We start from the raw sequence: 17,269 nt of genomic DNA, 5'->3' as shown, positions 1-17,269 counted from the left end.
TCCATAGGAAAAGGGCACACTCCCCATCTTCCAAGGATGAGCACTCCATCGGCCTGAAGGACTCACTCTTGGCCCACTCCTCTGATCCGGTCGAGATGAGGCGGCTCAACTACCAGACTCCAGGTAGGGAGCAGCTAACCCCCTTGCACCCTACCTCCTCCGGTTCCCCTTCGCCAGGTCCCCATGCCAGAGGAGGAGTTGCAGTCCTCCCCCCCAGCAGCTCTGCACCTTCTCAGTCACAGTGGCACAGAGGGGGCTTAGACCGAGGATATCCAGGTGTCTGTTCTCTGGTCTGCAAATCCTTCTCCCTGGCCCTGTCACTGCAGGCACACAAGCCTGGGGAACCTGGACAGGGACCGCCTAGCATGTGATGTGTGTCGGACCTTACATGAAGCTCACTGCAGTTGTCCTGAGCCAGGAGGAGCCTCCATGCAGAGTTGAGAGAGCTCATCAGTGCTGACTCTCCTGCTCTGCTCAGCTAAGGGTGAAGAGAAGAGCTACCTGCAGCCTACATCGCTCCCCAGCCAGTGCTGTGGCCCAGTGAAGGGTGCTGCTGGTCACGGTGGTCTCAGCACAGAGGATGATAGTTCAGTAAAAGCTGTTGCTCTCTGCATGCAACTGTTCACTGCAGAGCATCTCGTCATGCCTGCACTGGGCTGTGGTCCCTCAGGATGTAGCTAGTTTGCCAGCCTACGGAGGCAACTGTTCTTCGCGCTGCAGAAAGGTCTCGTGCTGCTGCTTTTTGTCTGTACATCTCTGATGGCACTGAAAGCACAGTACCTGTCATTGTAATGATCAGAGACAGGCTCGCCCTGACTCGTTCAGAGCCTTTCAGAGAGTCCAAGTCCTAGATGAAGCAGGGGAGCGCTTGGGCTTTTGTGATGGAGGGAACAGTTCAGCAATAAATGAGGCACACACAGCTCTCTCCTAACTTGCAGCTCCTCCTGGTCTGTAACCTACTTTCCTTTTCCTCCTGCTGCTCATTCATCTAAGAGCTTTCATCTAACAGGAGAGTTTTGAAGGGACCATTTCCTGATGTAAACCTGCTGTGTCTGGGAGGGAGGGTAAGAGGAGCCTTTTCTGTTGCCGCTCACAGCAGTCTGGCTCAGACCTGGGGTGGGCTTCACCAGCACATCTTCCTCTGTGCCAGAGCAGCTGTCAGAGATCCGTAGTTAGTGCATCTCCCAGGCAGGACCGATGGCAGATCTCACAGGCAGGACGCAGCGACAGCCTGGCAGTTGCCAGCAGACCTGGCCCGTTAATTGGCCACAACACAGACCAGCGTGGTATTGCAGCATGGGAGGAAAATGCTGTGGGGAGCAAGGGAGGCACCTGTGCTGGAGGAAGAAAATCTCAACAGGCAGATCACTGAGAGCAGCAGTAGGTGAGGAGGTCACGCACAGTCAGCAACAGCATGCAGCTGCTTGAGGAGGAGCAAGGTGTTGAACAGGCTGCTCCAGGACAGGCCTCTGTGACATGTCTCCACTGCCCAGGGACTCAAGAGCCATCTTTGCTGTATGCTTGTGGTTTACATTGGATGGAGGAGTGTGACAGGTCAGGCTTGCGCCTACTCCCATCTCCAGTGAAATTGGGGTGTTTGCAACAAGGGCATCCCTTGCTAGAGCTGTAGAATAGGTCAAGAGCTGCCATCAGAGAGAAGAGGGATCTGGGAAATTTTCTTTTCCTGCCTGTGCCTGAGGATGAGCCAAAGAGGCTGGCTCATTCAGAAACTTTGCAGAGCTCTCTGGATAGATAAAAACAACCCAAAGTGTGGGCACTGGGTTCACTAGAGACAGCAGCGGTGCCCTGGGACACTGCTAGCCAACGCTCCCCCACCAAGTGTCAGCACTGTGTCCTCCTCCTCTCCTCCCCCTGGCATCACTTGTGAGGCTCTGCAGGGTGGAAGCGGGTGTTGTGCAGCTGAAAGTGACTTTCCAGCTCCTCATGAGCTTGTCCTCATTAATGAGGAGGCATGAAAACCACCAAGCCCAGTGGGCCCATGCTGTTGCCCCTGTCACCCACCCGAGGTCGAGGCGGTGCTGTGTGGATGCATTGACAAGAGGTGCTGGCCACTGGCCCTGCACGCTTCAGTAGCTGGTCTCCCTGCTGGCATGTGCTGAGCAGGGAAAACTTGTTTAATGCATAATTAATTGGGCTACTGTTATTAAATATTAAACTTTCTCATTTTTGTGGTTTTTACTTCAGACAAGGGTTATTTCCCCCACTGTCAGCCTCCCTGTACTAGCGTACCGCTGTGCCAAGTCGCTGAGAGGATAAGGGACCGGGCAGTGTCCCAATACACCACGGAATGAGGCTGAGTTGTGCTGCTGATGAGCTGTGAGCAAGCCGGAGGCTCAGGGGCACTGAGCAGAGATTGCTGGGGCTGAGCGCAGTCCTCCTGGCCACCAAGCAGCACAGATGTCCCCTCTACCTGCCATCCGCCTGCCCTTGCTGGCTCCCCTTGGGCACGGGGCCATGGACAGTGGTGTGCAGTGAGAAGTGTAGCTCTTGGTGTCAGATGAATATCTGTGCGCTCGCTCCCCTGTGAGTACCTCCAGCTCCACATGTTTGTCAGCGTCAGGGGATGGTGCTGGCCAGAGCCAAAAGCCTGGTGCGTAATGGCCAGCTGCAGAGCAGCCCCCAGGGCCAGGCAGCTGGTCCTGTGCAGGAGGGAGGCTCCGGGTGCTGTGGCAGATGGTGCTTTCCTTTGCATCTTCATCTCTTTGTCTTTCCATTTCTGAACCTCTGCAATGATGACTGAAGGCTAATGGGATTTCTGTTCTTGCCCCGTTTCTTTTCTTTGCAGGTGCCAGTGTCCCCAGTTGCCCGAATATCTCAAGTTAGTTTTAACTCCTCTATTTATCTTTTGACACCTTTTGCTTTTTCTTTCCCTTTCTCTCTCGTCTCTGTAATTTTTGTTTCAATGTCATGAAGGTCACCCTCACTCACAGCAGACTGTAGAACAGCAGTGATTTCACTTTCTGACATGACATGTGGGGCCAAGCTCGGGTACTGTTTGCACGGCACTACAGCAGCTCACCGCAGCGCAGTGCAGAAGGGAAGGCCCGGGTGCTGGGCTGCCAGGAGGCTCCTGCAGCAGCCCTTCGCCTGCTCCTAGGCCTCCTGCCCCCTTGCAGTGGCATACCAGGCTCTGCCGTGGCAGCAGGCCTGCAGCTGGCCCTGCGTGGGGACAGATAACCTTGGCTATTCTGGAGGGGGTGGCCAGCTAAAAAACCCCTAATGGACAAATTGAAGGGTGCTCTGCAGCCCAGTGGTTGAACACACTCTCCTCCTTACCTTGGGCAAACTGGCTTCCCTAGGCTGGGTCACCTGTGCCGTAGAGTTAGGCAGAACGGATGCCAAGGGATGCTGATCTCTGAACTGCCGTGCAGTTGGTCTGCTTGGCAGTGTTGGCACCGGAGTCCCAGGCACAGAGCAGAGGGACTTAACTGCTCTAGCAGGTTGGGTGGAGTAGTACCAGGACTATGGGTGTAACTGCCCCTTTATCTCTTGTCTTGTGAGCTTCAAGTTCACTCTCAAACAACCATAAAAGTGTGTCCTCCCTGCTGCTTGATGTACAAGGCATCTGCGTGTGCACGAAGGAATGGGAGAAGTACGTAGGATAGATGCTTCCCCCAGGTGCAGAGCCAAGAGCTTTGCACTCTGCAGCCCTGCAGGCATTGTGAGACCTCTGAGCTCTTCTAGCCTGGCGGAGAGTTCACTGTCCTCTTGCCAGAGTCATTGGAAGAACATGTAGAAGTCCTGGTAGTGTGTACAAATCTCCTCTGTCTTGCCCTGTTCTGTCCATGGCAGTTGTTCTAGGTCCACCATAATGGGATCCCAAACACCCGTTTCTCCCCATCTGCTCCTGCAGCGACCTTTTTTGCTGCAACACTCCTTTGGCCAGCAAAACTTTGGAGACACCCGCTTGTATTTCTCAGCAGAGATGAGTGTCTGCAGCTCCGCTGTGGTCCATGGCTATGCCGTGCTTCATACATAACCATGTTAGGATAAGCACATACTGTGGCTATGTTCCAGCCTCTTTCTTCTTCCAGCCCCACACTTCTGCCTTGGTCCCACACTGTTTTCCTCATTCAGTTGCTCATCAGTAACAGCTCTGCACTGCAAAGGCTGCTCCTGAGCTACAGCCTCTGGAGCTCTGGCACCAATGAGCAAATTGTGCACAAATCAGAGCATCATCTTTGTGGGCCTGCTCAACCACCTTCGGGATCCTGATGGGTGAAGTGGCAAACAGAGGACCATTTGCAGGAGGACCTCAGCACAAGGCAGAAGAGGGATCTTTCCTTCTCCATCTGTCCGTGTGCTCTCAGGCCATCCGTGGATAGGTCTGTGCTGTCAAGTGATAGAAGGATGAGTGTGTGTTGGATTGGGTCTTGCCTATATGCAGCGACGTCAGATGTTTTTGGCAGAGGTGTGAGGAGCCCTGCTATGCAGTGGCTGCGGTGTAACACTTCCATGTTACCACCTAGTGACTTGTCACCGCTGTGTAAAATGCACGTACCCAGTCTGGGGACTGCTCCATCACCTCAGTGGCCCATCACTGCCATCTGTGGCAGCGTTCAGGCTCCTGAGTGATTGAGAAGCTCCTGGCCATGCTCCAGCTTGTCTCCCTGGGTATGAATCAACAGCTTCAGCCTATTAATAATCATTATTACCCACGTGGGTTTTCTGGGAAACCCACAGAGCTGCCGATGGAGTCACAAGCCTTGGGATTTGGATGAGCCAGCCTTTGGATGAGAAGTTTCACAGCCACGTTCCTGCCAATTCACCGTCTCAGCTTCAGAAAAAGAGGTTGTGATGGTTGAGCCCTGAATCCCAGGGCCCCAGTAGGGCGTCTCCCAATCCCACATGTGCACCCCCACAGTACCCATCCCCTGTGCAGGACCTGTGGGATCCCCTCCTCTGGGCCTCTCCCCTGAGCAGGACTTGGGCTGTGCCCGGGATGAGCCATACTGCGCATCCCTGCTTTAGACAGGGCAAGACTTCTGCCATGGCTTGAGCTGCATCCCAGCTTGCAGCAGCCTCGCAGAAGCTGCTGTAGGGCACGTCACTGCACATGGTGCCTTGCACGAGCCAGCCCAGTGGAGCTGGATTTTGGGCCCTGGAGCTGGCTCTGCCTCCGGAGCACCACTGAAAAGCACTGAGTTACACAGCTGCGGGCAGAGCTTCTCCTCAGCTCTTGGAAAGTTGTGCAATCGCCAACCAGGGGAGCAGCCGTTCCTCTGTGGGCCCTTCCCATCTTTCTCTAGCTCCCCAGGGCTGGGGCAGCGTCTGCCTACCCAAAAAGCTGTGTACGTACACCGCAGAGGTTCCCCCTGGTGCAGGTCTGAGCGAGTTCCTTTTTGGCTAATGCCATTGTTAGGGGTAAGCAAGAGGATCAGCCTCAGCCCTTGGTGGTGAGAGTGCCAGAGAATGTGTGTTCAACTTCAGCCCGTGCGGGAGCCCGGGAAGCCCACTGACAGTGTCTCCTCGGCCCGTTCCTGCCGGGGGCTTGCCCGAGCCCCTGCCCGCTGCGTGGCCTGCTCTGTGTGCCCGGTGGCTGTACTGTCCGAGCATGCTCACCTGGTCATGCACATTCTGCACATCACCTTTCTTTTTTGTTTCGCCGAACCGTGTGCTCTGAGAGTGCGTGCAGCATGCCGTGTGATTTCGCCGACTTCCCATCCATCCCGCCCAGCGCTTCACATAGTCACACATGTCCGCCTTGCACCCACCTTTCGGGTTTGCTGTGCACATGCTGTTGTTGAGCCTTCCTCGGCCGTGCAGAGCCGTAACCGTTTTCCTCTCCCTCCTCCCTCCTTGTCTCACTCGCAGGCATGCGCGACCACCCCCCCATCCCCGTGACGGACCTCGCCGACAACATCGACAGGCTGAAAGCCAACGACGGGCTGAAGTTTTCCCAGGAGTACGAGGTGAGCGTGAGAGCCTGCCGGGCGGTGGGGGCACAGCGGTGCTGGCCAGGACCCCCAGCAGAGAGGGTTTGAAAGCTGAGCCGTGCCTCCCCCGCACCAGCATCGCCTGCGCGGGCCCTGAGCCAGGCCTGGGAGCCTGCCAGCTCTCCCCGCCAGCCCCAGAGCGGTGGGAACTCGCCTTGAGCAGTGGAAGCATGGCTTGTACAGGGAAGAGACCTTGCAGCTGAATGCGCAGCAGCCTGCCGTGCTCCCACCATGGTTACGGTCTTAGGAGTGAATGGGAGCTCGTGTCGACCCACCTGGGCTGTCGCTGTTTACTTTGTTGTTTTGCTCCGCGAGGGCTGCCCTCTGTGCAGGTTGGCTGAGCTATTTCAGTCCACAGCATCCCGTGCCCCTTCACTTCCATCTGCATTCTGCACCATCCTCTGCTGCTGACAAACATGCAATCGGGTTTTCATTCCTTCTCCCGACCTACTCTCCCCCTGCACGCTGCTGGTGGCATTAGCCTGTACTGTTCTCTGCCACTGGAAACTCTGCTAATGTCCCGCTGCCCTGGAGCGGTCCCAGCTCCCCTCCATGCATGGAGGTGTCTGCCTGTGCCCTGCAATCCTGAGCTACAAACTCAGCACTGCTGAATCACACTCCTGCCCTCCTCCGTGTCTCCGGTGGAGCCCCCAGATAGGCACTGTCCGCACCCGCCACCGATGCTGCCTTTGCTCACACACGCAGGCAGGCGCTGGGTGTTTGGTGAAGCCCCCCATCCTGCACTGCACCTCTCCCAGCCTCACCCCTCCATTCCCATCCTCCCCTGAGGACAACTGGCCGAGGGGGTGCACATGTGGAAGGGAAGGGGCTGACCTGCACGAGGGCTGCCTTGCCTTTCTCGCCACTCTCCAGGCTGGATGATTAGGTTGAAAACTTGTAAAGTCAGGGAAAGTTCCTCTGCAGCTGTGAGAGCAGCGATGGCAGGATATGTGCTTTTCTGTGCTTACGTGCAGGACCCTCTTGAGCTGCAGGGGACTTGTAAATAAACCCCCCGCTAGTATTAAAGAGGGAATAATAAATTTGGGAAGTGTCCTTTGCATGTGTTATCACTTCTGTTTGAATTGTTATCTGCCTGTGCCTGTGGCCTCCCCTTCCTGCAGCATACCTACACTGATTTATGAGATGAGATCAGAACATTTGCCCATGAGGTAGCATTATATATGCCAGGAAAGGGAAAGCAGATCTCTGTGCTGAGAAGGTAAGGGATGGATTCCAGCTAGTTCAAAGGGTGTGCTGCATATATCTGAGGAAGGCGCAGAGCTCCTGTTTGTTTCAGGATGCCAAGTGGAGGGCTTTGCCATCCTTCTCCATACTGCTGTCTAGACCAGAGAGAAGCTGAGCTTTCACCAGCTGCAGCATTACGTCGCAACTTGGGAGATGTTTAGAGAAATAATATGCTTCCCTTGCGGTTACCTGTGTGTTCATGTATGTCCTGCCAGTAGTGCCAAGGTATGCAGTCATATCTGTCTGCCTTGGGCTTTTTGTTACAAGTCCAGCTGAAGCGTTAAGCGGGGCTGTCCATTGCGCTACAGGCAGGCTGCGCTCCCATCCCCGCACTAGGCCTGTGCCGGTTGGAGCCTGCAGCGTAATGCTGAGCTGTGGGAACTGTTTCGGAAAAAACGAGCATTAAGTAAATTCTCTTAGCTGTTTTCATGAGCCTCTCTCTTCTCATTTCTCTTTCTTTAGAATATCATGGCTGGTTGAGAGCACTAATCAGTTGTACTTTTCATGTTGAAGCAGCTATTAAGTAGGTGATTGTTGCATGTAATTTTTTTCCCCTGGATTCTGCTGCATTTGACTCCTCATCAGCTAGAAATTACTGAACATGACAGGCTCATACGGTGTTTGATGCTAGGATACACCCCAAAGCAGAAGTGGTTGCCCCTTGTTGGCATGTGGGGATCAGTACAGTCATTTCCCATTTGAGATGCCAGTGAGAAAAATCCTGGACTGAGTTTGCAGAGAACGCCAGCTGCCTGTGCAGGGTTGCTGCAGCGATGGGTCTGCTCTCGTCCTGGTCCCTGTGTGCTCAGGTCTGGCACAGCAACAGCTCTTTTGGGGGCCTGTGGTGGGAGGGCTGGAGGGCAAGATGGGCACGGCATGCACTGCTGAGTAAGGGAGTCTGCAGAGTGGATGCGGAAATAGTGGAGGTGGGAAGGGAGCAGGTTGTGCAGCCCCTGCAGGGAGCTCGTGCTTCCTGGCATGGGGAGAGGCAGGGAGCCACAGCTCACCAAATTCTGTGCAATTGCAGTCATTGAGTGATGATACAGTCCCGGCACTCACCCTGGGACTCTGTGAATCCGACCTACGCAGAGCTGAGTGGTGGGTGACCCAGCGCTTCAAAGGATGCAGGCCCTGACCCTGTTTCCCTATGGCATGATAGTGCTGCTGGGCTGGGCATAGCACAGCTGAGCAGGGAGAGCCGAGGGCGAAGGCATCACAGATGAACCCCCAAGGCCCATTTGCTGTTTGATTGTGCTTTGGAATTGTTGCATTTTAAGTGTTTTTGCAGAGCAGCCTAGCAGCCTAACATCTCCGTGGGGTGCAGGGCTGTTTATAGATGGCTCACATTCCAGGAGCAGTGGCACCCCAGGCGGAGAGCAAATATTTAACAGCACTTTTAACCACTGAGGCCAGCTGCCCAGAGCCATCAGTCTGGCGCTTGCCTTGGTTGTGCAAGCGATAGCAGGGTAACCTAGACACAGGTGACACAAAACAAGACCTGTCAGCACCTCCCCGCACGCCTGGGAAGGGAGCAGGGAGGGTGGCAGAGATTTCTCAAGAGCTGTCTGGCCTCCATTCCTGCAGGTCAGAGAACAAATAATATTGCTCACACCAGTTTGGCAGCCCACACGGCCAAGTAGCCTGTGCAACAAAGCCAGCACGGAGAGAGCTGTGCACTGGCTGCAGCGACAGCAGGCTCCCGAGCTGCAGGTTAGCCCTCACCCCCAGCCGGCAGGGAGCAATCCCAGCTGGATCTGCTGGTACCCCTGGTGCGAGAGGAGAGATTGAGCTGCAGGTGCTGGGAGCTGAGCCGGCTGCAGGCACGTTTAACTCTGCTGCCGGCCGCTCTGGCATGGGGCAGAGCACAGGCCCACCACGCTCTCCCAGGCATGCAGCAGAGCTGGGGGGAGCAGAGTGCAAGGGTCTGGCAGCAGCTCCTGGCCCGGCCGCACCAGGAGAGTATTTCATTTTTAGTGTACAGTGAGAGCTACAGTGAATTTACAGTGTGGGATTAATGGAATTAAATAAGTAGAAGGGAGGCTGAGCCCCTTAATTACTTATCTGCAGGCTGTGGCGGGTGCTGCAGCTGTGTTGGAGCTCCTCCTGTGGGCCACCTTCCTATGCTGCAGCCCATGGACGTGGGGCAGGATCCTGCCCTCAGATAGGGAGTACCCACACTGGTACAAACAAGTGTGCACACGCACCCCGCATCTCGCACTTTTGCTGCGGGATCCAGCAAGCCGAGCGCTGCTGTCCCCTTTGTTGCTATTAGTAAACATGGGACAGAGTGGCTCCAACTAGGGCTGGTTCCTGCTCCGTTGTGGCTGCTGCCATTTCTGGGCTAGGTCCTGCACCACCTTCCCAGAAGAAAATTTTTTTCCTTGCATCCAAACTGCAACTTGTGGCCATTGCCCCTCATGCCCAGTCCCTTCAGCATGTCCCTCCAGTTGACAGCCCTGGGAGCAGAGCAGGCTGGAGGTGATGAGAGCCAGGCAGCGTGCCGCTGCCTGGCACATTCGTCCCTGGTAATCTTTAGGCTGTGCGTGAGATTTGACTGTGCTCCTGCCTCCCAGCGTGGTGGGGAGGCTGCAGCCTCTTCCCCACAGTTTTGTATGGAGAGAAACTGCTGGCCTGCCCAAACCCCATGTCCACTTGCATTTCCCTTAAAGCCACTGAGGACATTGCATTTGCCATGCCTGCAGCCCTGGCAAGGCAGCTTAGGCAGCAGGAGGGGTGCTTGGGTCCCTGGGGTGAGCCCAGGAGGTGCTGGACCCAGGGTCCAGGTAGCACCCGGGGAGCCGTGTGTTGTGGGTTTAATGGGCTAATCGGGAAGCTGCCTGGCAGACACGCAGCACTCACGTTCCGGTAATAAGAATAATAAGGCTGAAGTGCTGCCAGAGATTGATTCAGGAGCACATTATGTCCTCATTTGAGACGTAGCGCAGATTGACAGTGGTCAATGCCTGTGCTAATGTGCTTGATTTCACAGGAGGCCGGGAAGCACTCACAGCCCGAGCACCTTCCGCTCCCCATGCCTTTGTGCAGCCGCCTGGGCTGCTGAGCAGCACGGGGCCGTGGCCACCCAGCTCCGTGGCTGCCACAGCCAGGGCCAGCCGAGCCACCGCGCTGCCCCATGGCTCTGCCTGCCCGGGCCTGCCAGCAGCGGAGGCAGCTGCAGGAACTCTGCATGCAGAGGGATTTTGGAGCTGCACTGAGGAAGGGGAGCAGCCAGCCCAAGATGGACTATATCTGAGAGACAGACTGGCACCCAGGGATGTTTTCAAGGCCTTTGTAAAGGGCTCTCGAGTCTGTTGAGGAAAGAGCCTTTTTCCAATCCCGTTTCAGTGGTCTGGCTCTGTCTTTATGTTGATGGCAGTAGCAGCAGGGATCCCTGAGCTGCTCTGGAGAGATTGCTCCTTGCACTTCCATGCTGGGAAGGGGTTTTACTAATTGGGCTTTTTCTTAATCTGTGCTTGCTCTCTTACAACATCTCCCCTGTCACTTTCAAGCAAAGCAAAACTGAAAGTCATGGTGCTTTTAAGTTTGTTCCTGGCTCATTTCCTTCCAATTTCCCAGCCCTTCTGCTTTCTAGGAAGAATGAGTTGAAAGTGTTACTCTGATCAAGTTTTGGGACAAAGCAGTGATTCCCGTGAGCTCCAGAAAGGAACAAGAGCAGACTCCCAGTGCCCAGGCAGATGTGGAGCAAGGTGGGGAGACAAGGCAGCGCGGCCGTAGTCAGGGGCTGCAGAGCATCGTGCGGAGGTGGGACAAGACTTGCCAACCACCACCCCATGTAAGGGCTTCAACTGCTCTCCAAGCAGCCCGTCATCCTCCCGTTTATTTACTCATTTGTTTGCCTTAAAGGGGGGAACAGGTGTACATTAATTCATCACCAGAGCTTAAATTAAATCATTTTACTTCTAAATGAGTCACTAATTTGCAGGAGTATTTAATTAGAGCCTCTTTGCACTCAGGTGCTGTATTACTTCTGACTTTCTCACCTGTTTGCCCTCTTAAGAGGCTGCTGCTGATTAGACCATTTCTGCACATCCTCGTTGCACATCAAAGCAATTAACCCTAATGGCAACACCTTGATGCTCCTCCTCAGTTCTGGGGGCTCTTGGCAGCCTTGTCTCCCCCAGGAAATAACCCTTTCCACCGCTGTGGCAGGACACAGACTTGCTGTGCAAAGCACACTGCACCCCACAGCTTGGGCAGCCCTGCAGCCTTTTGGCAGTGATTTGCAGCGTAGATTGAGCACGAAGAACTGCACTGAGCTCTTCCTGCCTCTGCTGCAAAGGGAGGACTCGCTCCAGCACCCACCTGTGCCTGGCGCTGAGCAAACATTCACAGGGTGCAAGCAGGGCTGGTGCTTTCTTGTGTTGCTCCTCAGCAGCGACAAAATGCTCACTCATACCTTCAGGGCCGGTCTCAGCTCCACCACCAGCTAGCCAGCTCTCTGCATGGGCTGTCTGTGCAGACTAAGGCCACCTTTTTGAAAAAGAAGTGTTATTTATGTCTTTAATAGGCATTGGTGGGTTTTCCTCCTTAGTTTGTCTATTTGTGCTTCTCCTTCAGTGTGCTCTGGATTGACTAGACCGGTATGAAAACCCCTCTACTCCAAACAGAAAAGTCCTTACACATTTTGTTCCTCTTACTTTTTCATGCTTTTGATTGCTTCCATTGTCCTTCTCCAGTTCAGCCCTGCCATTAGGTGGGCAGCAGTCATCCCTGCCACACAGCTGAGGGAGGAGAGCATGCAAAGAGACGATTCAGTGAGCAGCCTATCGTGAAAACAAAATACAGGTGCCTGAATGAAATGAAGTGCCCCGGAGAGCCGTGAGCTGCGCTGCGACGTCTCTGAGCCTGGGCAGAGAAGTGTGCAGGGGCCGTGGCAGCTAGGCAGTGGGTTTCCAGCCAGAAGCAATGCTTGCGGTCTCCACTCCCACCATCCCTGCTGCAGCGCTTCTGAGCGCTGCTGCTGCCTGCTTATTACGCTGATAATAGAAAATTACAGGTTTTCTGTAGGAAATGTCTATTTACATCCTACATTTCCCAAACTACCTATTAGCATCGCTGTGATGTCACATCCTCCTGCACGTTTTCGTCAGCGCTGGCCCCTCTGCCTGCGGGCAGCCTGCTGCTGCGGGGAGGGCTGGCGGCATGGGCCACACGTGGGCACGGGTGGCTGCCGCCTGGCACAGCGCTGGCCCGTGCCCTGCACGTGCCGCAAAGCCCTCGGGGCTGGTGCAGGGATGCAGGCAGTGCCTGTGCTCCGTACCGGAGCTGGGTACCTGCACCCGCTGCCAGCTGCTTGGGAAGTGGCTGCTCAACAGCGCAGGAGTGGAGGGGACAGCGATGGGTGTCACCTTGCGCGCAGACGGTGGTTGATGGGGCTGAGCTGAGGGACCGTGAGGGCTGTCCGGGTCAGCCCAGTCAGGGAGCTGTGCTTCCCAGCTCAGCCTTTTGCTCACAGCTGATCCAGAGCTGACAGACTCGCGGGCGTTTTACTGCCTGAGAAACCTTCTGACATGGCTCTCTGCCAAGCGATGAACGTGGATGCCTGCAGAGAGAATAATGTGCGGTGCTTCCCCCGGCCTGTTTGCTCAATATTTTTGCCTGTGGGCCAGAAGAGCTTTGGGGACCCTGCGCTGGAGCATGATTTTAAGAAGGCTTTGACTGTGTTGGTAATTTTGGGGGGAGGGGGTTCATGGGATGACTGATGTCTGCTGTAGCTGCCTGCCCCGGGCTTGCCCAGGGCTGCACGTGCAGAGCAAGTCCCTGCGCGAGGCAGCTGTCTTATCTGGGTGCCTCACGTATCTCTCAGACAAAGAGGCCATCTCATCTCAGAGGGGTGCTTTGGGGATGGTCCTTTTTCACCTTATTTTTGTGCATGGACAAAGACGACAGGAAAGGCTTTGGGAAGGGGTGGCCTGGCCATGGAGGAGCCATGCACCAGGTGCACCAGCACGTGGTTCCTGGGAGAAGCATTGGGTGTGCGAGGCCAGGACGCAGGTGGGATTGGGATATGTGCTTTTCAGGCAGTTGCATAGCATGTGGGCCTTTGGCCAAGATTTATAACCACGTCTCTTCTCTAGGTTTATAGTTCCTTGTCACTCTATTAACTCAAACGAGAAATGTTTACATTGCGTAAGTAGCTGGAGCAGTGGATAGTAACCTATCAATTTTCATGACTATTCCCTGGCAAAAGCTCGCAGGCTGTCTTGCAGGACACTAATGCCCAAAGCTCCTGGGGCACAAGACACCTAGGGCTTGCTATATTTCAGGAGGCTGCAGTTCAGCTAATAAAACCACTAGGTCACGAACTGCACAGTCAGGTCTCTGTGGAGTCCTGGCATAAGACCAAATTTCTGCTGATGGGTAGCTCCAGAGGAAAGGATGAGCATGCAGCGAGGGTGGAGTTGAAGGTTCATCTGCAGCAGGCTGCCCTAGCGAGAGGCTGCTTTGCCTGCAGGTCACAGGAGGCAGGTCCCACTGGGGACTGGGTTTCGTTGTGGTCTGGCTTGACGCTGCTGCTGGGGACACCCCCAGAAGCTGTGTCTGGCCTGGGGAGAGGTGTGCAGGGAGGTGCAGATTTCCTGACTGAAACACACGTGTGCTGCAGCGTCCTGCTGTGCTGTAACCACTCCTGACTCCCTCCTTCTCTTTCTCTCCACAGTCCATTGATCCGGGGCAGCAGTTCACCTGGGAGAACTCCAACCTGGAGGTGAATAAACCGAAAAACCGCTATGCAAACGTGATCGCCTATGACCACTCACGTGTCATCCTGACCTCCATTGATGGTAAGAGTGACTCCAGAGTGAACACCCCAGCAAACGGCTGAACCTGGCTGTAGCAGGTGACCATCTTTTTCCCAGTTCTCAGTCGAGCAGGGGCAAACACCAAGAAACATACCCAGCATCAGCATGAGCAAATGTGTGTTCTGGCTGGCAAGGAAGAGAGGAAGGGCTCTGCAGAGCTGCCCCTGCTTTCCCAGCGTCCTGGGAACAGCGTGCCCCATGTTGCTGCTTGTTGCTGCTGGTGCCAGCAGAGATGTCTGTCCCAGCAGCCTCCCTTCTCACCACTGGTCCTGCTGTGTGACTTCAGCTGCCTTCCTTGGCACATGGTGGGACGTGGCACTGTTAGCCCTACCATCCTCTGTCCCAGCACGACTGCAGGGCCAGTATCTTCCTCTGGGACTTGTTGGTGTTTGCTCCCAAGTAAGTGCTCAGACTGCACAGGATGAGGGGGTGCCCCTTCCCATGGGACATCAGGCTCCACACGTCCATGTGCTCCATGGGAGATGCATCAGGACCTGGTGTTCATAGCACTGACCCCCATGGCTCCAAGAACCAGCCCCACATCTCTGGAGTCTGGGCTAAGACACGCTTTTAGTGCCTGCTTTGCAGTCCCCTTGCACACAGAGGAGCTGGAGCCCAGGTACCGAAGCCCAGGCTCACCCATTCCCACTGTTTTATAAATCAGCACCCAACTCTGCATGCCAGAACTGAGCCCTCTCAGGAAGATGCCAGCTAATTCAATGCACCTCTGCTTGGGGAAGGGCCTGGGGCCTGGCTTTGCATACAGGTGGCCCTGGCATCCTTCTTAGGATGGAAGTGTCTTTTCTAATGCTAATGCACTACTCATCCTCTGCGGGAGGAGGAGGGGGTCCAAACGGTCCCTCACAGCAAGGCCTGTTAAGCAGCAGCAGCAGCTATGCAAAGGCCTGGCATGCCTGATCATGGGCAAACCCTGTTAGACAGCTGTGGGGTGAGCACATGGGGGAATCCCTGTTTTCCAGCCTGACTCAGTTGCTGTAAGTAGTGTCTGTGTCTTCCTGGGAACTGTTCCCGAAGCGCCCTGCCAGGTCCCTGCCGCGCATGCCAAGGGAGCCAGGCGCTGCACTCCAGCTGCTGCTGCTCCCCCAGAGCCGCCAGCGCTTTGTTTCTGCTGGAGACTGCTGGGCCCTGTAGAAAATTCCCCAGGACAAAAGGGCGAGGGGGAGACCCCCAGTGTTATTTCCCTTCCTCTAATGAAATGCAGATGCGCTCTCCTTGGGAGCCCAGGCAGCCCATGCTGAGCAGGGTTTGGAAACACAGCCCCAGGCCTCTGCTTTGCCGCATTTATTTTAGTAACTGCATGTTTGCATTTTAAAGGCCTTTACAAGAAAGTCCTTTCCTTAAAGTGGTGGAGGCAGAGCGGGAGCTGGAGCAGCCTCTGCCAGCAGGCAGCAGATGGGGGTCTCACACTGAGGAGGGTTTCAGTGGCGGTGGGAGGAAGGTCTCTGGCTCCTCTGGGGTACTCCCTGCAGGAGAGATGGGAGGACATCCCTGCCTGACATCCCCTGCTAACAGAGACAAGCTAATGAGGCAGCCTCATTTTTAAAAGGTGCTGTAGGACCGTAACAAATAGCTGGTGAATTTAAGACAATTATTTCAATCAGTTGCTTGGGGCCGAATGAGCGCCTTAATATTCCTGCGTGTGAATTTGCCTTTGTGTGCGGGTGGCAGCTGTCTCTCTGCTTTGGTGCTGCCTGCTTGTAGCATTAATGTGGGAGTTACAAAGGGTTCTTCTTTGTTCAAGCACCATCCCTGTCCTTTGCAGGATCCCTGGGAGAGATTCTGTCATCACCCTGTAAAGCAGACTTGTCAAGAGCCTTGTGAACATGCCAGCCTCTTCCCCTGCCTGCAGGGCCCAGCAGAGCGATAGGCACGGGGTCGGGGTCGTGGGCTGCCCTGGAGTAACGCTTCTCTTCCTCTGCAGGGGTCCCAGGCAGCGATTACATCAATGCCAATTACATTGATGGGTATCGGAAGCAGAACGCCTACATCGCCACGCAGGGACCTCTGCCAGAAACCCTCAGCGACTTCTGGAGGATGGTGTGGGAACAGAGAACAGCAACTATAGTCATGATGACCAGGCTGGAGGAGAAGTCCAGGGTACAGTGTGTGCTTCCTCTCTTTTCTGGAGCTTTTTCTTTGGGTGAGGGCAGGAGAGAGGGATGGGAACACTTTACAGCATAAGGGCATCCAGGGAGAGGCAGGTCCAGTGGTGTGGCTCACTGCTGCACCCCAGCAACAAGTGCCTTGTAAGCATATCCCCGTGGGGCAAATGGGTGGCAAAATCTCCTGTCACTGTGCTGCTTGTTAACCCCTGTCTTGCCTGCGTGTCTGCATGCACACCCATCCTTTCCCTGCCCACATCACACAAAGGGAGAAAGGAAAGCTCTGAGATGGGGAGCGTTGACTGTCCCTGAAAGCCTGGGGGCTGTGTCCCAGAAGCTGAGAAGCTGCGATGGGTAGGTGGTATCGGCAGCATCCTGCAGCCTGACAGGGCCCTGGCATCTCTGGAGATGCAGGGGAATGGCTGATGGGGTCTTATTGCAATAACAAGACTAATTTGTGCCTTGTCCAATGACAACATGTATAAACGATCAGCTCATACTGCCAAGATTAGATATTCTGATGTAATAAATGCAAAGCTGCCTGCAAACCGTGGGGAAGGCACAAGGTGGAGAGGAAGGAGCAGGAGCCCTTGCTGCAGATGCTGTTTATGGTGTCTCGTGACAGAGGTTCTTAATCAGCCCCTGAAGCAGGAGTTCATAAGCTGTGACCGAAGTGCTCCCGTGCCCAGGTGCACCCTTTGGGAAAAGCCTGCCCAAGCAGCAGGCAGCTTCTGCCTCTTGTGATTCAGTTTGTTCCTAAAAGTAAAATTTTAGCGGTGAGCATTTGTACTTGCGGAATATTTTAGTGTTGCCATGCCAACGGCAGGAGAAGGGGCTGTGCACTCAAGCTGTGAAGCACTGGTTATTTTTAGCCCAATAAGCTTATTCTTGAGAAGCATAAACTGTCAAGTTTGGGTTTAGTTAAAACTTTTGCCCGCATGCTCTCCCTCCGTTGCAAAGCTTTAGCACCAAAATGCTCGCAGGGGTGTCCTAGCCCACGCTGGCTGGGAGGAAGCAGCTGTAACAACTGATCACCGTGGCGAAACAGATCTGCTTTTCCTGCATGTACAAAAATAGGCCTTGTCCATGGGCTTCCCCGGCTCTACAAATGCCCTACAGCCTG

At 54.9% G+C, this 17,269-nt stretch overlaps 1 protein-coding gene across 1 annotated transcript in view; it reads left to right on the top strand.

The window, feature by feature from the left end:
- The window catches only part of PTPRF (protein tyrosine phosphatase receptor type F), a 253,455-nt gene that overhangs the window by 221,727 nt on the left and 14,459 nt on the right, over positions 1–17,269 (top strand). The window contains exons 19-22 of the mRNA XM_075711100.1: positions 8–123; positions 5,836–5,933; positions 13,882–14,005; positions 15,966–16,141. Of these exons, the coding sequence (XP_075567215.1) occupies positions 8–123; positions 5,836–5,933; positions 13,882–14,005; positions 15,966–16,141 (514 nt within the window). The remainder of the gene's footprint in view (positions 1–7; positions 124–5,835; positions 5,934–13,881; positions 14,006–15,965; positions 16,142–17,269) is intronic.

Source organism: Pelecanus crispus, chromosome 5 (assembly GCF_030463565.1).
Source record: "Pelecanus crispus isolate bPelCri1 chromosome 5, bPelCri1.pri, whole genome shotgun sequence".
Classification (NCBI taxonomy): Eukaryota; Metazoa; Chordata; class Aves; order Pelecaniformes; family Pelecanidae; genus Pelecanus; species Pelecanus crispus.
This window is presented reverse-complemented; position numbering and strand designations above follow the sequence as displayed.